General features: G+C 43.7%; 1 protein-coding gene across 6 annotated transcripts in view; it reads right to left on the bottom strand.

The window, feature by feature from the left end:
- Positions 1-234: 234 nt before the first annotated feature.
- LOC111953286 (activin receptor type-2A) overlaps positions 235-12,759 on the bottom strand; it is a 50,286-nt gene continuing 37,761 nt past the window's right edge. For all 6 annotated transcript variants that reach the window (XM_023972465.2, XM_023972466.2, XM_070435474.1 and 3 more), the window contains 7 exons: positions 7,236-7,385; positions 6,722-6,865; positions 5,488-5,633; positions 5,258-5,372; positions 4,840-4,978; positions 4,448-4,578; positions 235-3,887 (listed from right to left, as the gene is read on the bottom strand). In XM_023972465.2, coding sequence (XP_023828233.1) covers positions 3,693-3,887; positions 4,448-4,578; positions 4,840-4,978; positions 5,258-5,372; positions 5,488-5,633; positions 6,722-6,865; positions 7,236-7,385 — 1,020 coding nt within the window. In that variant the 3' untranslated portion in view covers positions 235-3,692. The remainder of the gene's footprint in view (positions 3,888-4,447; positions 4,579-4,839; positions 4,979-5,257; positions 5,373-5,487; positions 5,634-6,721; positions 6,866-7,235; positions 7,386-12,759) is intronic.

The raw sequence follows: 12,759 nt of genomic DNA on the forward strand, positions 1-12,759 counted from the left end.
ACAAYGAATGACCTGATCAAAATRTTTCTTCCACGTGTATATTCCCTGTGTGTAAATAGAATGATTTGGCTCTACTTATTGAATAAAGTCAAGCAGTGTATGACCCATACTTGTTATAGTGATGCATGAAGATGAAACCCATTCAATGCTAAACGCTGCCATCTAGTGGTCTGTTTTCAGCACCAACATTATTAGGTAAAAACAATTCAGATTTCAGATGGACAACATCAGCAATGAGCAGTCACTATACTTTATTTTAGGGACAATAGCATACAATTTCTCTGTACAATATTTAACATCCACTTCCAACCAGGCATCTGAAAAAGTTTATTAAATAACTTGCAAAGCATAAAAATTATTGGCAAGTCCACCAGCCAATAGAACAGTCATTTGTGCCAAAGTCACACCGTTTGACTATCAGCAAATACAGAACCGAAGCTAACCTAGGTTTAGCTTTAGTGTTGTTTTGAGAGGAAGTGTGTTACAGAAAACACTGTCTGCTGGTCACATACAAGGGATAACATTGTTGCAACATTGATGGAATATTGTAGCAATGGTATCTCAATGCTGTAGCGTAACATCTGGGGTCTGAGCTAAAACAATGACCGGTTTCACACTACTGAGCCAACCCAAATCATAATTTGCTGGCTCTGATATTTTTACGATCACATTGTCATTTTCAGCAACTATGGTGGATGCTTAACCAGGCCACCCCAGTACGACTCGGTTCGGCTTAGTTTGGCTCACAGCAGTAGTGTGAAAATGGTAAAACTATTGATACAGGGTTTCATTTGAGGGAATTTATCATCAGACCACCTTAGAAAGAAATTAGTCTCATCTCGGGAAGGAAGAGTGACCGTTTTGGGCCATTTGGGTCATAAATTGATACAATTTAAAAACAGATATACAAAATAAAACAGGTAAAATCTTAATATGGAATAATGAATTCATCAGGGATCTTTTTGCTTCTTTGTAATATATTCTAAAAACAATAGAAACAACCTCATGCTATATCCATCATCTACAATCTAAAAATGGCATGTTTATTTACATAATGTGCATTTCAATATTCCAGTCAATCTGAAGTCAAATGTTATCGTTTATCTGAAAGAAATCAACTCTCACAAGAAGGCCAAGGTCTGATCAACTAAGAAGATTGTAGTGTGGTTTGGGGTTTAAAACGTCTGTACAGTGAAATCAGCTCTGTACAAGTAGCTGTGGTTTAAAAAATAAATAAAATCAGGTAAACAAAATTATACCCTCAAAATACCAGAAAATCAGAGGATCACATCATGGCTACATATTTATTTTTTCTCAAAAGCACATACGACAATCAAAATAATGCAGTAGTACTGTAGTGATTATATATCTGATTGTTGGTTCACCGCTAACTGCTTGGAAACTGGTGCCCCTTCCACTCTTCCTCCAATGACCTTTGCTTGCTAGTTGTATTGCTGAGCGCTACAGGGTTCCAGTGTGTAGGGAGGGAGGGGGGGATTCACAGTAACGGCCACCATTCTATGGCTTTCTCAATTAAAATGTCCTTGAATCCTCACATCCCCTCTCCTCCTCCTCAACCATATTAGGCAAGGAGACAGGATGTGAGGAACCAAGGAAAGACAAATTGCGATAGAGCCTACATCCGCTGCGAGTCCACTGGCCAACTGCAGCCTTTACCCCCGAGAGTACAGACACAATCTAGCAATGCAGTTGGGCCTTCCCTAAGTCCGTTCCACTGTCTTTCAGATAGAGGTAAAGTAATAATCGTTTGATTTGGCACCGGCCCACCTGCTCTCTGTCTAATACTCAAAAGCTCAGGTCTGCAAATAATTAAAAGATCAATAGACAAGATTAACTGTTTAGAAAAATGCTACAGTTGTGTGAAAGTCGCTCCTGCAGCAATGCAAGTATGTACGCACTTGCACCATTCTGCACGAGTTGCATATACTGTAGTAATTAATGAAAAGCATAGTATTGAATCCCTGAACGTTGTTGTAGCTCCAGTTAAAACACTGACTCGGTGCGAAGAGAGAGAATGCAAAGATGAACGCATCATCATCATCATCCGTGTCAATGTCACCCAGAAGACAAATCTGAGCTCATACGACAAGCTRGAAATGGTATACAGAACACATTCACAAATCAAATTCCGGAAGGACGACGAGAGACATCCTAGTTTTGCCCAGGGTGGGTCTACAGTAGTAATGTTGTCACACTGATTAAAGGCTCAACCGAGTTGAGATGATAGAGAGGCTAGAAGTAGAGATGTCTTAATGCTATGGTTAAGATGACACCAGGAAGAGATAGTCAGTGTGAAAGGTCACCCGCGTCTCAAAGCAGAAGGGTAGTAGTTAGGGACTGGAGAGACAGAAGGGTAGTAGCTAGGAACTGCGAGAGCGAGAAGGGTAGTAGCTAGGGACTCAGGTAAGACATAAGGGTAGTAACTACGGATGAGGGTGAGACTCGAGAAGTAGCTAGGGACTGGGAGATAAAGATGGGTAATAACTAGGGAGTCAAGAGAGACAGAAGAGTAGCTTCCTGAGCTTTTWAAAAAATAATACCAAAGGATAACCAAAAGGCATGCTCACATCATTAAATACTCGGTTGACACAGCAAGCAAAAATAAGGAAGTGTAAAAAAAAATATATAAAAAAAATCAATGACTTAGGGGGTTATTGAAATACTCTTAAAATGTAGGATTAAAATGTTTCCAATAAAAACTAATTAAAACAGCAAGGAAGGACAAAATAATGCACAAAAAAAATATCTTGGCGAACTAGTTTTAAAAACTGTGGTGATAATTATTATATTTTCACCTGCCACAGCTGTACAGTATACAGTTCAATAATACCAAAGTAATGACGTCATCTGAATAGTTTAGAGAGAGATTGTTGTAATCATAGAAATATAATTAACAGTACTAGAAACAATAGTACTTCCATTTCTATGGTTGTAGTGTTGTAATGAAGATGGAACTGAGGTATACCTTGTTGACTTGAGGGAGGTCTATGGTTTTGCTTTCGAAGTAGTAATGCTTGGAAATGGATCCCCCCCTAAAATAAACCTTGATTACCATTGTTTTGATATTATATACAGCAGCAGTACACGTGACATTCAGAAGCTGTTTCTTATTGGCATTACAATTGTCATTATCATACAAACACAGAAAGAAAACAGCAAAGGAATTTTAAAACAAGTTGCCCTTTTTTCTTTACTGAGCCGTGAGAGTTCGTCTCGTAGAGTCCATCCTCTTCCTCTTCTTTTTCTTAGAAAATAGAACAGAAGTCTGTTAGGAGGTCCTAGTGTTTTCTTCATATATAAAATATCCCTTTTGCCCAACACAGGGTTCGTTACGACCTAGTGTTGTTCTTCTGAAGGATTCTTCTTTACAGTTTGAGGCTCGCTATGGGCGTCCAACTGAGTCCAACACATCATGATACTATGAAGTGGGTAGAAACCAAACCAGTGTTGGTGGGCACAGCCAGGTATTTCCTGAATGGCAGTAGTGTAGCGCACAGCACTAAAACACACCACGCCCATCTGAGGGGGTTAGGGGTCAGAGTTTAACCCGGGATCATCCAGAGTTCATGATCCTGTACGGGCCACTCTGGTTGATCAATGTATACCTGAAAACATCTAATCAAAATAGCTCCATGTCCACCACTTGACACGTCCAGTCAATGTCCGTCCATTCATAGGCTGGACTCTTTGGGAGGGAAGTCCACGTTGGTCACCATGGTGACGACGGTGACAATCTCCTCGGGGGCAATGATGTTGGTCTGGCGTTGCATCTGGATGATGCGTTCCTCCACGCAGCCCGCCGAGAGCCTCGCCTCAGCCTCGTGATCCCAGCACTCCTCGATGGTCTCACACAGCATCACCAGGCCCTGGGACAAGCATAAGAATATATATATATGGTCATTTAAGCAGAAGCTTTTATCATACGCAGGAACTGAACCCATAACCCTGATGTTGCTAGCTCTATGTTCTAACCCATTGGTTTCCAACCTTTTTCGGTTACTGTACCACCAACTGAATTTTGCTCTGCCCAGAGTACCACTAAAATACGTAACTACTACTTAGGTAGTTTTTTGTGGTATCTGTACTTTACCATTTATATTTTTGCCAACTTTTACTTGAATACATTCTTAAATAAAATAATGTACTTCATAATCCATACATTTTGTCTGACACCCAAAAGTACTCGTTACATTTTGACAGGAAAATGGTTTGCTTAAAATGTGATTTTTTAAAACTTTTAATACTTAAGTATATTTTAGCAATTCCATTTACTTTTGAGTACATTTAAAACCAAATACATTTAGACTTTTACTCAGTTTTTACTGGGTGACTTTCACTTTTACTTGAGTCATTTTCTATGAAGATATCTTTACTTTTACTCGAGTATGACAATTGAGTACTTTTTCCACCACTGGTCTTCACTCACTATGTGTTTCTGCCAGCACTCTCTGAGGCAGGGCCGTAGCTTCTTGTGGACCACCACCTCCTGCATGTCCTCTAGAGACGGGTGCTGGCCGACCTCCTCCTCAAAGGGCAGTGTGTACTCATCCACAGGACCTGCAACAAAAACACACACACTGCATGAGAATACAGAGAAAACACACACACACACACCAGCAAAGGAACCACACACACAGACACACGGCGAGTCCTTTGGGATCACATTCGGCACTGTAAGTATTCTGGTCACTTCCGTCAGCTCCACATGGAGTCAGCAGTCAGCCGTGTCCCCGAGTCACTGATCCTTACTGAGATGCACAAGGTCAACATACCCGTTGCAAACACACGAGGACACACACACACACATTTTTCTCTCACCGTCTGCAGCGGTGCAGCGAGCGGTCAGCTCCCACAGCACCAGCCCCATGGCGTACATGTCTATCCTCAGGAAGGAGTCTCTCTGGAAGTTGATGGCCCCCTCCAGCACCTCAGGGGCCATGTAGCGCCTCGTGCCCACCTGGAGAAGCATAACACAAGGCTACAAGGTTACACTCCGTCTCATGTCAACAACACACTGCCCTAAGGTCATAGTTCACTCCGAAATCAACGTTTGTCCGATATTTACACGCCTCTTACGGACCTCAATCGTGGGATATTACACCGCGTTTGAAGTCTGAAAATGTATTTGATTTTGAAGTGAACTACAGTATCACTACATTTGCGGATAACGTGTTGACAGATTCTGCTCTTTCTGCAGGTTAATACAGCATCAGAATAACCAGCGTCATTATTTTACCTGGCCGTGGGCGTCTCCTGCTGACTTCCCAGCTTCAAACTTCAGGGCCAGGCCGAAGTCCGCTATGCAGGCTGTCAGGTTGTTCTTCAGAAGCACGTTCTTGCTCTTCATGTCCCTGTTGGAGCCAGAAAGAGAGTGATGAGAGAGAGTCGTCCCCCCCCCCCCAGAACAATAACGTTTTTTTTGGGTTCAAGGTAGGACCAGGCCGGCGGATACCACACCCTACCCACCTGTGTGCGACGGCGGGCTTGTGTCCGTCCTTCAGCCCAGGGATGTCCTCGTGGAGATAGGCCAGGCCACGGGCCAAGGTCCGGGAGATATGGCACAGCTCATTCCACGACACCACGTTGGCCTTCAGGTAATCAGTCAGAGAGCCCTATGGGGGAAACAATTAGTGCTCGTCTTTTCTCTATTCACCCTGTAGGATTGTGCGCAGGAAAATTAGGACATTGGTTAATTTGACATCTCCTGCTACAGCTGTGACATGGGAGGAGGGGGTAAAGTAGTTGTAGTAACACTGTCCAACCACTGGAGGGCAGACAACCTGTAGTTGCCAGTCATTGGAAACCCGCTTCAGGGGCTGACCCTGTGCTGCTTCCATTCTCTTGGTATATGTGTGGCAGAGGAGGCTGGTGGGAGGAGCTATAGGGGGACAGGTTTATTGTAATGGCTGGAATGGCATTAATGGAATGGAGTCAAACAAGTGGTTTCCATATGTTTGATGTGGAACCATTTATTCCATTCCAGTTGTTACAATAGTCTGTCCTCCTGTAGCTCCTCCCACCCACCTCCTGTGGTGTTTGGTCGGTTGGGGGTTAAGAACAAATAGACCAGGGTTCCCCAACTGGCGACACGCAGGCCAATTTTATTTGCGACCCGCAGGCCAATTTTATTTGATCCCCCCAAGTTGTCAGACTATTTTTGGGTGGTCTCTTCAGCTCCAAGTGATTTTAAATTTTGGAAATCTCTTCCAAAGTATTCCCACGCATAATAGAGAGATATATGTGATCGTATACAAATGTAAGCAAGGTTTGAAATTATTATTTTTTGTTGTCAAATATACTCTACCGTTCAAAAGCTTGGGGTCACTTAGAAATGTCCTCGTTTTTGAAAGAAAAGCTAATTTTTTGTCCATTAAAATAACATCAAATTGATCAGAAATACTGTGTAGACATTGTTAATGTTGTAAATGACTATTGTAGCTGGAAACGGCTGATTTTGAATGGAATATCTACATTTCTGTACAGAGGCCCATTATCAGCAACCATCACTCCTGTATTCCAATGGCACATTGTGTTAGCTAATCCAAGTTTATAATTTAAAAAAAGGCTAATTGAGCATTAGAAAACCCTTTTGCAATTATGTTAGCACATAAAGAAAAAATCGTCCCGCAGCCGATTCCAGTTCATGATCCCTGAAATAGACAAATGTACATTTTAATGGACAATCAAGTTATATACATACGTTGTCGTGATAGGCTGTTATGAGCCAGAGGTCTATGTCCATGTTGTTGCCTCTCTTCTCCACGCCGATAAAGTGGAGCAGGTTCTCGTGTTTCATCCCAGTCAGGCTGTAGATCTCATACTCGTTCTGCCATGACAGCTTGTCCTGCAGGCGACACACCAACAACACAACGTTAGGTTCTCTGTAGCTCAGTTGGTAGAGGACGGCGCTTACTACGGCAGGATTGTGGGTTTGATTCCCGCGACCGCCCATACGGAAAATGTTTGCGCACATGACTAAGTTGCTTTGGATAAAAGCGTCTGCTGAATGGCATATATTAGCTATTCCACCTTGTGTGATGCACAAATATGACGCAAATTGAACACAATAACTAATAGTAGTTCATGAGACACTTCAGTCCCATAAAACATGCGGCTCAAGCCAACTTCCTACAACAGAGCTAAACCTCAATCGATCAATTATCTATATAAAGTCATTTTTATATCAACAGCGTACCTCAACATCCAACTCATACCTGAATGGGGAAGACCTTGACAGCCACGTAGTCGTTGAGGAGCTGAGCCTTCCACACACAGCCGAAGCGCCCCCTGGCTTTGATCTCGATCAACTGCAGTGGCTTCTGCCCCATGATGGGAGAGGGAGGGGTGTGTGGCCCCAGTGGGTCCTGTAGCAGAGGGCAGACAGGGAGATAGACAGCAGGTTGATACTGGGATCAATGAAAACACTCACACGCTCTGTACTAGTGTGACATTGGGGCTACATACTTGGTGTTGGGCTCAATTCCATTTCAGTTCAGTCAATTGATTCAGGAGGTAAATTGAAATGCCAATTCTAATTTCCATCATTGCTTCTCAGTTGAGAATAGCGGAGAGAGAACAGGTGCACGTCCTCACAGTATTCGGTCCCCACCTGATGCTGATACACTGGATACAATTCTACTGTATCTAATTAGTTCCGTCATTGCGCTAACAGGAACAGCATTTTTTTAACTCTAAAAGCTGTGTAATTGCTGGGCACACACTTGGGAAGACAGATCATTATTAAAAAGAGTCCAGACTAGACAAGACAGTGATGAGAACCTGATGAGATTCATCTGAAAGATTTCTATCAAGGAAAACTGACTTAGTTAGGCTAGACACAGAGTGGTGTGACCGTTTAAAACACTGTCTGCAGGGATCATTCCAGGACAAGGAGAGAGCATTGTTGTATTCTACTTCAGTTATGTGGTCCTGTGTGGCTCAGTTGGTAGAGCCTGGCGCTTGCAACGCCAAGGTTATGGGTTCGATTCCCACAGGGGACAAGTACTAAAATATGCACTCACTACTTACTGTAAGTCGCTCTGGGTAAGACTGTCTGATAAATGACTAAAACGTTATAAGTTGAATGCAACGGTGATAGAGGATGCATCCCTATGTAGTGCACTACTTTTGATCAGGGCCCATAGGACTCTGGTCAAAAGTAGTGCACTACAGTATATAGGGAATAGGGTGCCTTTTGGGGCACACCCAGAGTCTTCTCAAAAGACATCTCAAGGCCTTCACAGGGCATTAGCTCGGTCAGTCCTACCGTCTCTTCAARGAAATGGACTGACATCCATTTTCAATTAGATCATTCCATGTTATTATAGGAATATTTGAAGACCAAGCGTATCTTCTACAAATCCTCCCGCATAAAAGGTAGAGTAAATAAGAGACAGAAGAGAGGAGAGGTCTGGGACTCAGATGAAGCTAGGTAATGCAGAGAGGGGAGGGCGCCTTTAGCCTTCGATTGTGGTGATGAGAACATAGCGAGCCGTTTGGGACGCAACTACTTTTGACCAAGGCCTATAATGGCTCTGGTCAAAAGTAATGCATTATATAAGCAACGGGGTGCCAACCCGGYAGGGTTGAAAACAAGGAGGGTGTGGCAGTAGCTGCTGTCAGAAGTAATGCCATGTATTTAGCATATTTATATCTGGGTACTGTATCGCATGAAGAGCAACCTGATATGAGTGGCCTGGATGGGTCAAGCCTCTCCCTCTGGTGATGGCTTAGGGCAGGGTTAGTTTCAAATCAACAATGTGCTAGAGGGAGCAAGTGTTACAAATTGTGTGTGTGTTCCAAATATAAAATGGGTCAAGTCAGCTGGTCCTCTGGATTAAACTAATCACTTCCACGTGTGACTTTCGAGAGAGAGAGAGTAAGATGTCACCATCGATGTGGAGCCCCAAAACCGAACAATACTTAGTGGCTGGTTCAATGTCCACTGGAGGGCATGGCAACCATTGATGGAAAGATGAACAAGTGAGGGGTGTTCGGGGGGGGGGCGGCAATTGTCGCCCTGCAGAGCTGAGGAATGGTGAGAGGGGAGGTGGGTGCAGACTCTCGCCGCCATCAACAGCCAGCCAGGCAACMGCGCTGACATTGGCCACTGTTTCAGTAAACACACCAGACGCCTGCCTGCCCTACATGCTTACGCCTGACTTTTCCTCCCCATAGTTTCAATAATTAATCAGACGCTTGAATGCTGAGTCGTAAAAAGCAGGATTGAAAACCGTATTGTGTTTAATGGAGAGACGCCCCTGGGCACTAATAAATGGCCCTCAATAGAATTCCATCCCGTTTATGATGTTTTGAAAAAGGAGCTAAAAAAACAAAACAATTGTGTTGTTTATTTTACGGCCGATTTACGATCTGGTCCGTCCTTGGTTTTGGTAAGAGGGTTATGAATCGTGGTGTGAGTCCCGATTGGCACCCTATTCGCTATATTGTGCACTACTTTTAACCAGAGTCCTATGGGCCCTGGTTAAAAAGTAGGGCACACTATAGGGGATAGGGTGTCATTTGGGAGGCATACCTTGGCTAGCAATGTAATGACACATGCGACAAGGAGTGATCGCATTGAAGGACTGTTTTGTTTCTAAAATCCTAAGTCCTCAGGAACCATGACACAGCCAAGGAGGCTAAGGAGCATTCACAATAGATACCAGCTGTACCACAGGACAATTTGGACGAGGTAACCCTAGGTAACCCTGCTAAGGAGGTGAGGGCAATTTGATCAGATCCACTGACTGTCTAAAGACCTAGGATGAGTCTCAAATGGCACCCTATTCCCTATATACGCACTACTTTTAACTGGGGCCCACGAGAGCTCTGGTCAAAAATAGTGCACTATTTAGGGAATAGGGTGCCAATTGGGATGCATCCCTAGACCAGTGGCAAACAGTTCAAGTGGCAAACAGTTCAAGTAAAGCACTACAAAAGCAGGAGCAGCATCTCTTTCTCTAGAATTGTTATGATCTGGGCTGTGTACAGTGACCAGTCAGTCACCATGTCACCTGACCCAGGCTCCGTTCACAAGGTGGTTGGGCGGCTGGATGGCGTGCATTACACTTTGTCAGCACACCACACTGTACCATAGGAAAAAAAAGAAAAAAAAGATCTGACGTAATCTGCACAAAACCCACCCACCCTGATGTATGAGGCCTTCAAACAATCACACATCTCAGCTACTTCAATTACAGCAATTGACTTATGACATTGAAAGCATCACATGCTGCTGGGAAGTTAACAGTAGTCCTTTGTTTGCGWAACGTTGGCTAAAATGTTGACCAGCGCCACATCAAAGGCCATACTTGTATTTAAATTGGTCCAATGCCTCTTTCATCCATGTATTAGCACAAGAATGGTCCGCGTTCCAAATGACACTATTCCCTACATAGTGCACTACTTTTGACCAGAATCCTATGGGCCCTGGGCAAAAGTACTACAGTATATAGAGAAACAGGCTTCATTTCAGAGGCAACCTTCCCGTATTCAATGGATTCCAACCCCTCTTTCATTTACATGTTGGCACACRGCATCTTAGTTAGCTACCCTTGGTTGCATTGCAACAGACAAAAAATGCAAAATATTATCATCCAAAGTGGACATCCATGCTCATAGAATGCATTTTGTACATTGACTCATGCATGCACTTTGTTTGGTCATTGGTTGATTCCACTGTATTTTGCATTACAAAGGATGAAAAAATGCATGACGTCCATGCAAAAATATGATTAAAAAGATCCATAAAAGCAACGATGACTCACATATAAAATAAACCCATCCCAAAGAAATAAAACAAAATCGGGAAGCAGTCAGAAATTAAAAAGGGCCCAGTTATCAAGCTCCCTCCCAACCAAAACCCACTGAAATTGAAAAGTGTTGGAGTTTAATTAAACGTATCTTACCTCTATCATTATATGAAAGGCGTGCTTGTTACAGGATAAGAAAAGAGGCAAAAAGAAATGATTGTTTTCAGTGAGGGTGAAATGGAGGTAGATAAAGGAGCAGCAGTCACATCCCAGATGATAGATGACTCCGGTAAGAGAGATATCTCCCCGTTTCTCCCCTCGCTCTCCAGCTTTACTCCTGGGCCTGTGATGAGAAAGCTGTGGGCCTCCTCCCTTTTCTTCTCTCTCGCCCCGCTCACTCCTCCTGGGTCTGGCGTGTGAAAGATGTGGGCCTGTGTGTGTAGTCAGCTACTGAATCAATTCCAGCTTCCCCTGACCTCTCATGGCCGTATGAAAAATAGAGCCCCGATAACAAATATGTGGACAGTATCGCCTGGCGCCGCAGCATCTGATGCCCATGTGTTTGTGCGGGAAAGCGAATATACGAAACATCTTCCCATGACATAGACTGACCAGGTGAGTCCAGGTGAAAGCTATGACCTCTTATTGATGTCACATGTTAAATCCACTTCAAATCAGTGTAGATGAAGGGGAGGAGACAGGTTAAAGAAGGATTTTTAAGCTTTGAACAGGGTTTGGTAGTAGGTGCCAGGTGCACCGATGTGTCAACTGCAACACTGCTGGGTCTTTCACGCTTAACAGTTTCCTGTGTGTATCAAGAATGGTCCACCACCCAAAGGACATCCAGCCAACTTGACAACTGTGGGAAGCATTGGAGTCAACATGGGCCAGCATCCCTGTGGAATGCTTTCGACACCTTGTAGAGTCCATGCCCTGACGAATTGAGGCTGTTCTGAGGGCAAAAGGGAGGAGGTGCWACTCAATATTAGGAATGTATTCTTAATGTTTTGTACACTCAGTGCAGGCTAGTTAAAAGTATAGAATACTAATAGAGCAGCCATCTCCTTTTCTGCCTGAGCCTTTTTTTATACTCAACTGTTTTCATACAGATGTAGGATCTTAATTTGATCACCCTGTTGCAGGAGAACTTTCMTGTAAGGTTTTAAAAGTTTGTAATTTCCACTTTGAAATGTCGGACTTGTTTCTCCCCAATGAAACGTGTATCAACCCCTACAAAAATGTCCATTAATTATAATCCACATAAAAATTCAAATTTCCTGTTCCTGCAGGATTATTTTCCTGCTGTAGCAAACTGGCTCAAATTAAGATATGGACGCGATTGTGATTGTGGTGACCCTTGAAAGGTTGCCAATCCCTTCTCGCTCACACTCACTCTAACAAAGCACAGTAAGTGTTTACCTTTAAAAAGGCTCATTAATAATGGAGAGGCCTCAGCTCATGTTCCATACAGTAAGACAGGTAGTTAGGAGAGTGGCTGCTGTGCCCAAGCAGGACAGTCCTAAATGACGTCCCTGCCAGAACTAGCCCTGGGCCTGTGTATGCATGTATTAATGCCAGACTGGCAACCYCTAGGACACTGGCTAACGGTGTCCTAGCATTTCCTGCAGTCCATTGTTGTATTCATAACAAATACACGGATGCTCTTAATGTACATTCTCCAGCCTCACCTCACCTGTGTGTCACGACTGCTCGTCTGGCTACAGCAAAGCTTGAAACAAACCCAGGTAGGGCAAATGAAACGGAGGGGCGCTCGTTGTAACAAATCAGACATGACGCAGAGATTAAGAGTCGAAGTGGGCGAGTTTAGTCCGGTGTCAGATCAGCTGCTCACAAGGCAAGGCAATCAGCACTTCTGTTCAAAGGAGATGCGTTATAGATTAAACATGGATGCTTTAAGGGCCCAGGGTTAGAGCCAGGAAAGGAGGGAGGGAGAGAGGGGAGGGGGGGAAGGGGGGGCTGACTG

Source organism: Salvelinus sp. IW2-2015, linkage group LG27, assembly GCF_002910315.2.
Source record: "Salvelinus sp. IW2-2015 linkage group LG27, ASM291031v2, whole genome shotgun sequence".
Taxonomy (NCBI): Eukaryota; Metazoa; Chordata; class Actinopteri; order Salmoniformes; family Salmonidae; genus Salvelinus; species Salvelinus sp. IW2-2015.